Below are 15,588 nucleotides of genomic sequence, written 5' to 3' on the forward strand. Positions count from 1 at the left end.
GCCTGAACCGCTGCGGGAACCGGCGCCCGCCATGGGCTCGGGGCGCGGGGGGATGCGCTGCATCAAGATCCTGCTGTTCATCTTCAACCTGAGCTTTTGGGTGAGCACCGGGACGGGACGGGACGGGAAGGGAAGGGAAGGGAAGGGGCGGGACGGGCCGAGCCGCCGGGAGGCACCTGCCGCGGGGTGCTCCCGGTCCGCGGCCGCCGTCGGTCCCCGCGGAGGCGGGCGGGGGGGGGCGTCCCTGAAGGGGAACGGTGCGGGACGGGCAGCCCCAGGGGTGTCCGGTGCTGCTCCCGGGTGCTCTGTAAAGACAGAGCTCTCCTGGGAAAACAGGTACCTGAGATGAGCTGACAGTCGCCGAGAAAATACCAATTTCTTTCTTAACCGGTAAAGCCCAAACATAACATTTCAAACCGCGGGAGGCTGCGGGAGGTTCTCCCAGCACCCCAGGCAGCAGAACACCTTCACAACAAGTTCACCAGGCTTTTTAATAATGTGCTTTCCAACTGCGAGCCACCAGCTGCTGCTTTTACAAGTTCATCCTAAGAGAAACTCCTTGAATCGTATTGCACTTGCTTTGCTGAGAGCGACCCGAAGGTGGCTACGGACAGTGTCTGCTGCAGAAGCCTCCAGAGATCCAGAGAACGCTGTGTCCATTCTCTCCTCCTTGCACCTTTTTAACAATCTCACAGTTCCACGGCACAATTGAATTCAAGCTTTCTTTTCTCTTTCTTTCCCTCGCGCTGTGTTCTCCCTTCCAGTAGTCTTCCAGTTTTTCACACTGGAAAACAATTACCAATGTTATCTTCTTAAATGTCTTTTTCTTTCTGATTCACTGGGTTGTTTTTTTTTTTTTTTTTTTTTTTTAAAGAAGTCACAAAATCATCCTGTTCAGCCTCTCTGGAGCAAGCAGTTTTGGGCTTTTGTCTCTTTTATGCTTGAAACACAGTTAAACCAAATGCTTTTCCCTCGGTGACAGCGCTGCGAGCTCCGGGTACACAGCGCTGCTGTGCAGGGGCAGGGTGTGCTGCCCAGCTGCAGCTGCCACGCAGGAGAAGGACAAAGCTTTGCGTTATGTCCTTTGACAAAAGTGACGATTATCTGCATTTTCACTGAGGTGGAAGAAACCATGTCCTCAGCTGAGCTGTGGGCATTCATTTCAAACACTGTCCTGGCCACCAGAGGCTCTTACAAGCCTGGACTGAGAGGAGGGGGCTCAGGCAGTCCCAAGGCTGGTGGTTCCAACGCTGTGAGCAGGGTGGCAGGGGACCCTCACACTGTCCTGTGACACTTCTGTGAGAAAGATGTGACCTCAAACTCTTCACCCACATCCTTGCCTGCTTTCTCTGCTTGCTGTTAGCCGTGCCAGATGAACCAGGCAGTAGGGGAGAGACTTTAAGAGCTCCACACCAGGCTGGTGAGGGCACAGTCAGCAGCCGGTGTTGTGTGGGTTGTGCAGTTCCTACAGACCCAGGTTCTGGGCCTCACACAGAACCACAGAATCTTCTAGGTTGGAAGGGACCTTAAAGATCATCTTGTCCAACTGTCAACCTAATTTTGACAAATATAAACACCCACACAACAAACAAAAAGCGACACCATCAGAAGTGTCACAGAGCATCGTGCCTGGTCCCGTGGGATGCTGACGCTGCCTGGCAGGACACACCATTGCCTTGGGAACTTGTAAATGGGTCTGGGATGCGGTGGGTCTGAGACCACTGTCTGTAGATCTTTCCCCTCAAACAACATGATTTGATGCTCATTTTTGATAGAATCACAGAATGGTTTGGGTTGGCTTTGGTGCTCATTTTTGATAGAATCATAAAATGGTTTGGGTTGGAAGGGACCTTAAACATCATCTAGTTCCAACCCCCTGCCCTGGGCAGGGACACCTCCCACCAGAGCAGGTTGCCCAAAGCCCCATCCAGCCTGGCCTTGAACCCCTCCAGGGATGGGGCAGCCACAGCTTCTCTGGGCAACCTGTTCCAGTGTCTCACCACCCTCACTGTAAAGAATTTCTAGTATCTAATCTAAATCTCCCCTCTTCCAGTTACCATTACCCCTTTCCTATCACTACACTTCCTGACAAAGAGTCCCTCCCCAGCTCTCCTGTAGCCCCTTCAGATATTGGAAGGATCTAGTTTAGTTCACATTAAAGGGAATTTTGCCTTGGATTTGACAGCATCCATTACTTGTTTGTTAGTCCTTTCTGTGATCCAAGATGTTGTACACTGTAAATCTAGTCTCATTCGCATTAAAGGGAATTTTGCCTTGGATTTTACAGCACCCATCCCTCGTTCATTAGTCATTTCTGTGATCCAAGATGTTGTACACTGTAATAATCCTTTTCTCTCCAAGTTCTGGTAGGGATTCCCATGGTGATTTACAGAAAAATGCCCTGTCATAGTTGGCCCAAACACACTTAACTTCAGCACATCTCCCAGAACAATGCAAGCCTCTCTTTCTGGTAAGCCTCTAGACAGAACCCTTCTTAAAAACTGAGCAGCAGCAGTAGTTCTGGAACAGCAGATCATCTCCTGGAGTTTGGTGGGATGATTTAGGGTCCAGCTGGTCCCTCTACAGCACCACATCACCCACAGCTCCTGACCCAGGAGCTGGACTTGTGATACTACAGGGAAAGGGGGCACCTCTCAGCCTGAAAGGCTGTTATTCAGCCCTGAAAGAGCTCGGAGGGTGGAAAAAAAGTCAACTAAACTACTCTGTCCTACAAGTTTGGGGTGTGTGTCAAGCCAGCAGGGCTGAGCTCCTGATCATGTGGCACTTCCCCGTAAGGGGCTTTTCTTACAGTAACAGCATCTTCCCTCCAGAGCCGGGCCCTGAGAGGTCTCCTGAGAGTGGCACTGGGAGCAGGAGGAAGGAGGGCAGAGTGCTCCTCACCACCTCTGCAGCCCCTCTTCTCAGGGGCACTTGCTTCCCCTCCACAACTCCCCCACCCCATTCCCCCTTGCAATTCAGGCCAAGTGTTGATGACTAAATGAGCTTATTTACAAGGTTTGAAAGTAAGTTAGTTCAGAAGAACCACTACATTGAAGAGCTGAAAGAAAGAAAAAAGTACGTTGCACTATAACGGGAATTCATTGTTTTCAAACATTGGCAAGTGCTTCCTGAATTTTCTGACAGCGCAATCCTGAGCTGTGGTGGGGTTTCAAGAAAACATAAGGTGCCCATGACAGCTCTTTGATGCTCTCCAGCCACTTGTTACTAAAGTATTGACTGGTCTGTTTATCTTCCAGCTGGCAGGACTGGCTGTCATTGCCTTTGGTCTTTGGCTGCGGTTTGGTGGGGTCATGGCAGACTTTGCTTCAGACAAAAGGTCTCCAGAGTATTTCTTCATGGGTAAGTTAAAGTGCCTGTGATGATAGTAGCTTTAGTTTTATCCTCAGGCATGTGACACACCTTATGCATTGAATTATATGAAGGCCAACAATTCCTGGACTGAACTACACAAACCTGGGCAATCTGGTCCTGTGTGTCACATGCATGATGGCTTTCATCCTTTCTCTGCTTGGCATCAAGTTCTTTAGACCTAACTGACCTCTTCTTTCAGATTTGATCCAATCCTCACATACCCAAAGTGAATTGTGCTAATACTGTCAGAATAGAAGTTGAGATGGGTCAAAGACTCCTGGAACATGGGGCTCATCAATATATCCTTCCAGAGTTTTTTGTGCAGCTGCTAGCAACAAAAAAGCGCCACTTTCTGAATGTTCTAATACCAGTGCAGCAGTAAGACTTTTGCCCACCAGCTCTCCCTGTGTCTGCACACAGATGCACTCGGTGGGACTTCAAGTATCAGAGCAAATCCTTCCACAGCTGAAAAGTAAAACCACAAATGGTGTTTAGTCATCTCAAGAACTGTTTGTCCAACGTAGGCAGGAATCGACTAGCTCCCCAAGCCCACTGAATGGCATTGGTCATCTGTCATTTTAGGCACTTAAGATAATTTTTTTCTCCCTAGGATTTCCAGTTGGGTTTTCTGGAAATGCCACCTGTGCTATGTATCTATAGATATCCTCAAATAGCAGCTGTCTACGACTGCTGGCAATTGCACTTGTCTGTGCACTGGTGTATTGTAACATGCCTTTACACCAGAAAAGTCAGGGTTATTTCTGTTTTAATATGCCACCCCTGGAGATGGATTCGCTCAACAAAACCCAATTGGTGGAAACATTTTTTGCCATCTACAAATGCCAAGTGTGAATGATTACCCAGCCCTGCCTTGTCCATCGAGCCATTCTGACAGGGTGGCCAGGAACAGAAGTTGACTGCTGTCCCAAGCAGTCAGTTACCCTGGGCTGTGCAGTTACTTTAAATGCCACGATTCTCTTAGTGGAAACCTTGGCTCTGATACACCACGGTCCTAACCCCAAGCTTCTTTAATATATGCAACCACAGAGAGGCACAGAGCTGGCTGTATAGTTCTGTGGAAACTGATGGGTAGAATGTTATGTCCTGCAAAGTTTCTGTGGAATTTTATGAGCCTGAATAAAACCATTCAGATGAAAATTTGATTGGGACCTGGGGGTTACTGTAAAATACTCGGTGGCAGCTCCACTGACACAGAGAGCCAGGAAGTATGATTTACTTTTTCCCTAACATCTGAGCTGCTACGTCAGCAGCATATACCTGCTGAGTCTCCTATGCTGTATCTTGAAACTCATCTCTGCCTTGTACACTTGTATTTGACTCAGGAGATTCAAGAAGACAGCAGGATGTTCTGGCCTTCAAGATCAAGTACTGTTGGTTTGTTGAAGCTAGAAAGTATCACATCCTGTGATATGAATAAGCACCACAGTCATTTCACAGCTTTGCAGTGCAGCCTGTGTAAACAAGATATTCTTTGGTGCATGTGTACTTAAATCTCTCAAAGATTTAATCTGCTTCAGTTCTGAATAGGAATTACAAAAGCTGTTCAGAGTTGTTAATTTTGGGAAGTCCTGGGGAATGTTCTTATAAAGATTTCATCATATACCGTGACATTCAACAATTAGGCTGTCACACCTATTTATAGAGCCGTGTGCTGTAACCGCTAGCAGAGGAAGAAATAAGGACCAGGACATAAATATGCTGAGAATTCTTTTAAACTTGCACTTTGACTGAATTCTAAAGCAAAGTTTTGGTCCTTTTTTTGTAATAGGCATTGTGCTCTGAGCAGAGCATTCCTGGTAAAGAAAAACAAAAAAAAAATTCTGCTGCTCTCCCTCATTACAAATCATGTTAAATGCTCTTGTGACTCCTGAGCATCTGATGGGCAGATCACTAGTCTGAGGCTGTTAACAACCTGTGACTAAGACAAAGGTAAAAGAATGGTGGTAAGTTCAGTAACTGGTGTTTTTTTTGCAGTAGACAAGGCTGCACTTGATAATCATGCTAAAGAGCTTTACATCTCTAGGAGGTTTTAGCTCCGAGTCCCCTTTGACAGTTGAGTCTTGGTCCCTTCTCACAGAGACTCTAAGAGTGTTGTTTATTTGGCTTTGTGTGTTTGCTCTGTGTTTGTGCATTCTGGGTGACAGCCAGGATTCGGCATAGGAATTCTTAATATGGAGCACTTGCAGTACACAAGAAGCAGCTGCCCAGGGGGCTGAAAGAGAAAGCAGATCATCAGTATGACTCGGAGATATAAACATACAGCAATACATATATTTAAAAATAATTTCTGTAGCTGTGTTCCACTGACCACTTTTGGGGTTGGCTTGTGATAACCCAAGCCCCCTGTGATCAGATCAGCTTTGTGTCAGTGCTTGGAACAACACTGCAGCTATATTCAGAGCTTGCTTTGTAGGTTGATGCACTGTCCAGAATCACCTTCTTGTGGAAAACATCTCATTTTCTTGCTTCTAAAGAGCAGCACATTCTGCTCTTTTTGTACCTGGATTGAGCTGCTAACTGAATCTAACCAGCTCGTCTCTTGTGCTTCCTTGTGATGTTCTTTTTCCTGGATCTGAAATGTTGTTTTAGTTTAAAATAATTGATAATTATATCCTTGCATTTTCCATTAGGCCAGAATGAGTCTCCTTAAATAGCCTTGTTCTTTACCAGCAGTCCAGCTGTCTTTTCTGCCCCCTGGAATAGTTCGGGCCATGACTTGGCAACCAGGCCTGTTCATCTTTTCCAGCCGCTGAAATGTTTTTGTTGGTTTAAGAACGACTTACAGGCAGCAGTGCTGAGGTCAAGCACATACGTGTTCTTAGTTTTTCTGTTGCTTGTGGTTTTGTGTTCCATGATCCATATTCCTCGCTGCAGCTTAAGAGTTTTTTCACCTCCAGCATAAAAGGTTGGAATTGGAACTCTTTGACCCATGCAGTCTCCGTCCTTTTTGCCAGATGTGTCTTACACTGGAGCAGCCTCCTAAAATTGTACATCCTCTTTCTGCAGCTCCTCAACTTCTGGAGTTCCCACTGCAGTAACAGGCATGACAGTATTTTTATGTTACTCCATCTCACAGTGTGTCTTTTGTGCCTGTGCTTCAAGAGGCAAAACTGTAGCTTTCCTGTTCTACTGCAGTTCAGCTCTGGTGGATTTCATATATTCCTCTCTTAGCTGTACTAGAGAGAAAAAAAAAAGAAAGAAAGAAAAAAGATAATTTCAGCAAAGGTCAATAGCTGGTTAGTTACTGCTTTTATCTGAGTTGCCTGATGCTGTCCTGACCAAATGAGGAAAAGATCTGTAGAATAAAGAATTCCCTCAGATGGCTCATCCTTCTTGAGGCTCCTGTACCAAGATTCTGGTGAGTTTTTTACTCAACAGGAAAGTCTGCAACAACCAGAAGGAAAAGAGAGGTGCTTGTGTGAACCCAAGATGTCAGCATTGCTGTCTCGTAATTAATTGGTCCTTAATTAATTCTCTGTAGTAGTGTTGTTCTTAAATTTAAAAATACCTAAAGCATAGAAGCAAAGACGAAGTGCCTGCTGAGTGCAAGTTGAGTGTTTGTGAAGTAAAAACCAACACAGGGACTTTTTAAGGATCAGCTCAAGACACCTATTCTCCCCACTTGGCTTTTGGGGGATGAAGAGGAAAGTCTCTTCTGGTTCCTTGGGCAACATGGAGGACAAACTCTCTGTATCCCTAATAAATGAAGCGCAGATGGTCACATCACTGCCAGTAGCAATAAAAATAGAGTGTATGTTCTCAACAAGCCCCCTCAGGAATGGTAACAAAGACTGATGAATGTGAATCAAGATGGATGACTCTTTCTCATAACTGGCAGGACTGAAGCCCTGCTTCTCCTGCCCAGCTGGAGCTCACAAACTCTGTGCTACGTTACATCCTCTTTGCTCCAGTTCCGTGATCCAGTCTGTGGTCCAGGCATTCATCAGGGCCAAACCTGCTGCAGATAAAAGCTTCAGGGTGGCTATTTCTTGGGGTCTGTGAGAGCACGAGTGATCATTCTGGCTTCGAAAGGTACAGCTAGATGGTGCATGCCTTAGGATATGAAGTCATGTCTGGAGTTGAAGGATATTAGTAGTTTTTCTCCATAGTAGGGGGTGCCCATACAAACAAGAGTTGGCCAGCAGTTAAATCCATGTAAACTGCAACGCTTTGCTCCTGTGTCTCATTTTGTTATAGTTCTATTCATGTATTTTGGAGTCAAGCACTATACCCTTAGTCAACAGTATTTTCTCTCCAAAATGCATAACCTCTCAAACTTTACCAGCCTTTAAAAGGAGAGGTACTGGCAAAGGAGCCTCTGTGTAGAGATGTAATACCACAAGAGGAGCATCAAATGGTCCTGCCATCATGTGTATTTAGGGGCTTAGTCTGTACTTAAGACTCAAGCAATGAACTTGTCTTTCTTCCTATCATCTTGTGTGCAGGTCCCCTCTTCAGCAGTTGAGGAAGAGCAGTTCAGTGTCATTCTCAAACCAGGATATTTAGAAAAGGCTGTTAGTGGCCCTGAGTGGAAAATGAAAGCTGCTGCACTGGAAATCTGCTACCTGCTACTAGAAATCTACTACCAACCCCCCAAAAAAACACCTTACTCAAAATGAAAGTTGTTCAAAAGTCCTCAGTGTCTGTGCTGGATCATAAAACCTAGCAAACAGTTCCTAAGAGTCAGCATCCCCCCTGGCAGAGTGAAGGCAAGGCCACCACAAAGTTAGTTAGAATTCTGACAAAACAACCTAGTTAAGCCTAACGGAATAATCTACCTACCTCAGGCTGATTGTTTTATATTTGCAATATGCTGAGATTCAGGAGGCTTTTTTTTTTATTTTATTAATCACTTAAGCACGATAATGCACTTTGAGCTTTTTGCCTGTTTAACTGTCCTCCTGGTAAACCTTTCTCCCAGCCTGCTCTCTCTGTGTAGCTATCTACCAGCTTGCCAGTTCCTCACAGCAGCAACAGTTGAACCAACAGTTGAACCAACAGTTACGCCATTTCCTCCTCTGTCCCTCCCTCACCTCCTTCCTCTGGGCAGCTGCACCCCCAGGTCCCTGCACCCTGGTTGGCATCGTTGTGAGTGCTGGGCTCTCCCTCAGCCTCGGTGGGCGACCAAGGGGCTGTGTCTGATTCTGGCCAGGCTGCTCGTGCACAGGAACGTGGGCTCAGCACTTCTGCTTTTACAGAAAGAGCCGCCTGGAGCAAGTGACCCAGGTGACTGGGGATAAATCTGTCACTGGTCCTGCACGAAGTAAAAAGACCTCAAGAAGTTTCCTCTTGCTGTAGCAGCACACTAACCTGCAGGAATGCTCAGGCTTTTTCAGTTACATGCTTTGTTCTTCATACATAACTCTCTCTGAAGGGACTAACTCTGCGCTGGATGCCAGTCTCTAAAGTGGCTTCTAGAAAAAGAACCAAACCAATATAACCTGTTGTATCTCAAGGGGAATGTCCCGTGTTGTGTTGTCATGTTTCATTCTGACAGTGCTGGAAATACAATGGGATTGTGCCCTATGAAGCCATTAAAAGCAAAGCATTTTGTCTGCTGGAAAAAAATAAAACGGCAACAAAAAAGCCCATAGCTCCTTTTTGGGGTGTGTCACTTCAAAAGCATCTACAGAGAGGGTTTTGGCGGAGTTGGCTTGTTTTGTTCCAGCACTTGGGTGGGTCAAGAGAGCCATCTGCAGAGTCCTGACTTCTGCTGCTGTGGGGGCTGCAGGTTTCTGTGAATCCATTATGGTCATATTCTGGTTTGTGTTTGGCAGGGCTCGGAGCCTGGGCATTTAAGTATTAGAAGTGTGTAACTGTTGGTATCTGCATGGAAATATATGCATACACACATGATTATTGGGGGTATCCTAATCTAGAGTGGATTACAGATAATTGTGAGAGGGTTTCAGAATATCAAATGACTGACTATTAAAAACTCAGATAAAATACAGTATCAGTAAAGAAAAGTGACACAAGTGATAACATAATCTATGCAGTATAAATTCTGACAGACTCTAATTAGCTATAACCACCACACAGGAACCTGATCTTAGACTCACTGTCATTTGCTCTTGACAAAAGTGCCTTGCTCAGTTGCAGTCAAAAAGGCATAGAAATTTCAGAAGGAAATGAGAATCCAACTGAGAAATTTTAATGTCATCGTGTAAATCTCCAGTCCACTCAGTGTCTTGAATGCTGTATGTGGTCCTGGTCAAAAAGGATGTAATAAAACTATAAAAAGTACTAAGAAGTTTGACGAGAGTATTATCATATTATGCACTATAAACAACTTCCACAGTAGGAAGTTTTTCACACTATTCACGTCATTAAATTGTAGAATCCATTGCCACAGGATTCAGTGATGTTCAACCGTGGTAGTGCAGGTCCACGTAACACAGGTATGTGGATTACACCTGACTGGGGTGAGGTTTGGTACAGGGAGAAGCAGAAATTGACAGTGCCACTGGAGGCTACTGAGAAGGTACTAGCTGGCATACCTTGGCTTATAGGAATTTGGGACATAATCATTTAGGGTTGTGAGATCCACGTGAACAAGATATGTAGCAAGTGCTGGTATTCTGTGGGATGGGGGAAGCAGTGGACAGGGATGTTACATTACAGAATCACAGAATCTTCTAGGGTGGAAGGGACCTTAAAGATCATCTTGTCCAACCATCAACCTAACTGACAAAAATAGACACCCACACAACAAACAAAAAGCAACACCATCACTAAACCATCCCTCCCAGCACTACATCAACCTGTCTTTTGAACACCTCCAGGGATGGGGCCTCAACCCCCTCCCTGGGCAGCCCAGTCCAATGGCTGAGAACCCTTTCCATGAAAAATTTTTTCCTAATATCCAGCCTGAACCTCCCCTGGTGCAACTTGAGGCCATTTCCTCTTGTCCTGTCGCCTGTGACTTGGGAGAAGAGACCGACCCCCATCTCTCTACACCCTCCTTTCAGGGAGTTGTAGAGAACAATAAGGTCTCCCCTCAGCCTCCTCTTCTCCAGGCTGAATAACCCCAAGGTTATTACAGGGAGGTTGCTTTTAAATTGAAATTCAGGATTTGTGTGTATCAGGAGAAGCCTACAAACTGGCTATCTGCTTTTGTGGTTCCAGGAAGATTAACCATGAAATACCTGTTGAATTCACACAAGACATGTAATTATGTCTGTGCACTATGCTCAAATTCCCTTGGTAAGTTCCAATTCTCCAGAAATTCATCATCCTTCGGAGGACTCTGGTTTTGTAAATGTGTTTTATAGATAAATATACTAAAAATCTATTAACACAAAAATGGTAATGTCTAGTAACAAGCCTGTTTCAGAAAGTGATTTTGCCACCATGTGCAACATACAAAACAGTCTGTTATTTGCAACTCCTGCATGTGTTTCTCATCTTTTCCAATAGTGCATTTGCACTACACGTTCCTTGGTGCTTTACTGAGGGCTTGAGAGCCTCAGTCCTTCTGTGGAGGAGCACATCAGCCTCCCAGGCTGTAACACACATGCAACCTCAGGAAAATCTCTTTGAGTCAGGTCTGGGTTCTAGGACTCCTGTCATCACTGCCTCTGGATCCCTTACTCCAACAGAGCTGCTTGTTTTCTCGGTGGTGTATGAACAGTTGGCGGTTTGTTGTGTGTTAGTTACTCAGCCCAAAAAAGAAAAAGTAAGATTATTTCAAATGGAAAGTGACCATAGCAGCCAGGTAAACAAGAAACCCATGTGAAATAAAGCCAGACAGAGAGACAGAGTACATTTGTCTGCTCCTGCTCTCTGCAGTAGGCTCTAGACAGGATTTGCATGTCAAAGCCATCGCTAAGATTTTTGAAAAACAAACCAAACACATACCAAAAAAAAACCAAACCAACCCAACTCTGGGAGTGGGTTTTATTCCAGAGTATGAAATCAGATCTCTACTAGCCTAGGCAGCCAAACGGTGTGAAAGAAGAATGGTTTCAATGTTCACATTAGTAATTTCCCACCTGCCTGGTTTGTGTTGTGGTCCCTTTCTGTTCATGACGAGTGGTGGTGCACACTTCTGCAATGGGAGCACACGGGGACCTGGTTCCAAGGACAGAACTGTTACTCTGTCCACGTGCCATATGACAGACTAAAGAGCTGGTGACATTTCCTTTTAGATTATTTTGCATACAGTTGCATGTTACCCTGAGAGCTTTTTTATATTGCTCTAAGGAACAAAGAACACGTCTCTCCAGTCCACTCAGTGTCTTGAATGCTGTATGTGGTCCTGGTCAAAAAGGATGTAATAAAACTATAAAAAGTACTAAGAAGTTTGACGAGAGTATTATCATATTATGCACTATAAACAACTTCCACAGTAGGAAGTTTTTCACACTATTCACGTCATTAAATTGTAGAATCCATTGCCACAGGATTCAGTGATGTTCAACCGTGGTAGTGCAGGTCCACGTAACACAGGTACATGGATTACACCTGACTGGGGTGAGGTTTGGTACAGGGAGAAGCAGAAATTGACAGTGCCACTGGAGGCTACTGAGAAGGTACTAGCTGGCATACCTTGGCTTATAGGAATTTGGGACATAATCATTTAGGGTTGTGAGATCCACGTGAACAAGATATGTAACAAGTGCTGGTATTCTGTGGGATGGGGGAGGCAGTGGACAGGGATGTTACATTACAGAATCACAGAATCTTCTAGGTTGGAAGGGACCTTAAAGATCATCTTGTCCAACCATCAACCTAACTTTGACAAAAATAAACACCCACACAACAAACAAAAAGCAACACCATCACTAAACCATACCTCCCAGCACTACATCAACCCCTCTTTTGAACACCTCCAGGGATGGGGCCTCAACCCCCTCCCTGGGCAGCCCAGTCCAATGGCTGAGAACCCTTTCCATGAAAAATTTTTTCCTAATATCCAGCCTGAACCTCCCCTGGCACAACTTGGGGCCATTTCCTCTTGTCCTGTCGCCTGTGACTTGGGAGAAGAGACCGACCCCCATCTCTCTACACCCTCCTTTCAGGGAGTTGTAGAGAACAATAAGGTCTCCCCTCAGCCTCCTCTTCTCCAGGCTGAATAACCCCGAGGTTATTATAGGGAGGTTGCTTTTAAATTGAAATTCAGGATTTGTGTATCAGGAGAAGCCTACAAACTGGCCATCTGTAATGCTTTTGTGGTTCCAGGAAGATTAACCATGAAATACCTGTTGAATTCACACAAGACACGTAATTATGTCTATGCACTATGCTCAAATTAAGGGTAAGTTCCAATTCTCCAGAAATTCATCATCCTTCAGAGGACTCTGCCTCTTCTGTCTGGTTTTGTAAATGTGTTTTATAGATAAATATACTAAAAATCTATTAACACAAAAATGGTAATCTCTAGTAACAAGCCTGTTTCAGAAAGTGACTTTGCCACCATGTGCAACATACAAAACAGTCTGTTATTTGCAACTCCTACATGTGTTTCTCATCTTTTCCAATAGTGCATTTGCACTACACGTTCCTTGGTGCTTTACTGAGGGCTTGAGAGCCTCAGTCCTTCTGTGGAGGAGCACATCAGCCTCCCAGGCTGTAACACACATGCAACCTCAGGAAAATCTCTTTGAGTCAGGTCTGGGTTCTAGGACTCCTGTCATCACTGCCTCTGGATCCCTTACTCCAACAGAGCTGCTTGTTTTCTCGGTGGTGTATGAACAGTTGGCAGTTTGTTGCGTGTTAGTTACTCAGCCCAAAAAAGAAAAAGTAAGATTATTTCAAATGGAAAGTGACCATAGCAGCCAGGTAAACAAGAAACCCATGTGAAATAAAGCCAGACAGAGAGACAGAGTACATTTGTCTGCTCCTGCTCTCTGCAGTAGGCTCTAGACAGGATTTGCATGTCAAAGCCATCGGTTAGATTTTTGAAAAACAAAACAAACGCATACCAAAAAAAACCAAACCAACCCAACTCTGGGAGTGGGTTTTATTCCAGAGTATGAAATCAGATCTCTACTAGCCCTAAGATTTTTGAAAAACAAACCAAACACATACCAAAAAAAAACCAAACCAACCCAACTCTGGGAGTGGGTTTTATTCCAGAGTATGAAATCAGATCTCTACTAGCCTAGGCAGCCAAACGGTGTGAAAGAAGAATGGTTTCAATGTTCACATTAGTAATTTCCCACCTGCCTGGTTTGTGTTGTGGTCCCTTTCTGTTCATGACGAGTGGTGGTGCACACTTCTGCAATGGGAGCACACGGGGACCTGGTTCCAAGGACAGAACTGTTACTCTGTCCACGTGCCATATGACAGACTAAAGAGCTGGTGACATTTCCTTTTAGATTATTTTGCATACAGTTGCATGTTACCCTGAGAGCTTTTTTATATTGCTCTAAGGAACAAAGAACACGTCCTGCAGATTTCACTCGTAATTTTTCTAAAAATGGTGCTGATCCCTCCCTCACTCTTGACACACATAAAGACATAGTGCAGTCAGCAGCTATAAAACTCCATCCTTCTACTTTGTCTAAGCAATTAAAGTCTGTATTCACTGCTAATTACAAAGGTTTCCCTCATCCAGAAATGACACACAGAATACCCTTTATCTTTCTTGAGGTGCTTCTTCACACTTGCTGATCCACTGTGCTCAGACTCTGAGGAAACAGTATCTTATGGAAAAACTCTGTGCCATAAACACAGATGCCAATCTAGAGACCTCTGCTGAGTTGTGGGTTTGCCATTTTTCACTATTGGCAGCCTTACATTGCTCTGAGATTGCCAGGTAACTTTAATTCCCCTTGTAATTGCAAAGCAGAGTCTGCTAGAAAATGGGACTCTCTCCTGTTGAATTCTCACAGGGAATGTCCTCATCAGACATTTTCCTTCCAGGAAATAATGATTTTACCCATGGGATGAATCAAAAAATCAAGTATATAGAAAAGCTGCTGCTTTACTGCTTTGCAAATTTTTTCTTTGCATAATGAAAATACAGCTGAAGTATGGGGTTTCCCCACCTCTTCACTCTCTATTTTTTAGCCAGAAAGGAAATAAACTTGTTACTATGCGTTCTCTCTCTTGCCTTACTGCTAAAAGCAGAAGTGTTAGTTTCTCTTCACAGCTTATAAAAATATGTGTGTTTGTGTGAGGTATTTCCTCCACTGCCCCTTATAGTCATCACTGTCCTGGCTGCATCTGCTCAGATCAGCCAATTTTCTGATGCATTTTGCCCATGGCTTTTAATTCTTTGGAATGTGCCCGTTCATCCCTTGGCATATGGGGGCTGAGAGTGACTCAGGGCTCCTTTGTGCAGGTGCAATAACTGTTCCTGAGCTGTAGGCAGTCATATAGATGAGAGGTTCCTGCCATTAGGCCCAGAGTTTGCCCTCCTCAGTGCCACAGCAGCATGCCTCTTCTCAGGATTCCCTCTTCATCTCTTGTCTGCTCCTGGGCAGGCTGCCTGCTGCCAACGAACTTGGAGACTAGTTAGTTTTCAAACCTTCTCTCCTCTTCACTAGCAAACACAGATCAAAGTGACAAAACTAGGAATCAGGAAATGAACGGAGGCAAGAAGAGCTAAGAGATAAAATTTCACACAGGCCACAGATATTTGCTTCCTTTCCACCTTTGTACTTTTTTACTTCTGCACAAAAAGCTGCAGCTAGGTAGTCTTCTCAAAACTTCACTGAAGCAAGCTCTCTCCATTTGCTTCCTTTCTACCTTGTACTTTTTTACTTCTGCTGCACAAAAAGCTGCAGCTAGGTAGTCTTCTCAAAACTTCACTGAAGCAAGCTCTCTGGCTTGATCTGACTCGTTCATTTCTTTTGCCATGCTGTGGTGAAGCTTTCTGTGTCAGAGTTTCTAGCTATTAAATGTTTTCCATTTTGTGACTATAAACTAAGTGTCTTTTTTGTTCTTGGCTGTGCAGTAGATGCCAAATTGGAAGCCGTGCCAAGGCTTTGTATTTTACAATGGAAGCACTTATGAATAGAAGCTGATTAAGGCTTTGCTTTCCATCCTGCTTTTTCGAAAGGAACCGGGCTTAGTAAAGCTTAGTTAGTTCTGACACATGATGCTATTGCTAACTTGATGGCTATTGGTGCATGATGTCTGTAGGTAACAGAAACATGCCTGAATACAGAATATATGCTGCCTATAGCCCACTAGGAAAAGAAAAACGAGCTCCTACACCATCTAGGATGTTTCTGAATCTATTGC

General features: G+C 44.6%; 1 protein-coding gene and 1 long non-coding RNA gene across 2 annotated transcripts in view; one reads left to right on the forward strand and one right to left on the reverse strand.

The window, feature by feature from the left end:
• Positions 1–6: 6 nt before the first annotated feature.
• Positions 7–15,588, forward strand: part of TSPAN2 (tetraspanin 2) — a 24,922-nt gene continuing 9,340 nt past the window's right edge. Inside the window, exons 1-2 of the mRNA XM_014948541.1 lie at positions 7–100; positions 3,258–3,360. Coding sequence (XP_014804027.1) covers positions 32–100; positions 3,258–3,360 — 172 coding nt within the window. The 5' untranslated portion in view covers positions 7–31. The remainder of the gene's footprint in view (positions 101–3,257; positions 3,361–15,588) is intronic.
• Positions 5,465–15,588, reverse strand: part of LOC106891789 — a 24,388-nt gene continuing 14,264 nt past the window's right edge. The window contains exon 3 of the long non-coding RNA XR_001412789.1: positions 5,465–6,569. This is a non-coding gene — a long non-coding RNA (uncharacterized LOC106891789). The remainder of the gene's footprint in view (positions 6,570–15,588) is intronic.

The sequence above is a fragment of the Calidris pugnax genome, unplaced genomic scaffold (genome assembly GCF_001431845.1).
Source record: "Calidris pugnax isolate Ruff unplaced genomic scaffold, ASM143184v1 scaffold91, whole genome shotgun sequence".
NCBI classification, from domain to species: Eukaryota; Metazoa; Chordata; class Aves; order Charadriiformes; family Scolopacidae; genus Calidris; species Calidris pugnax.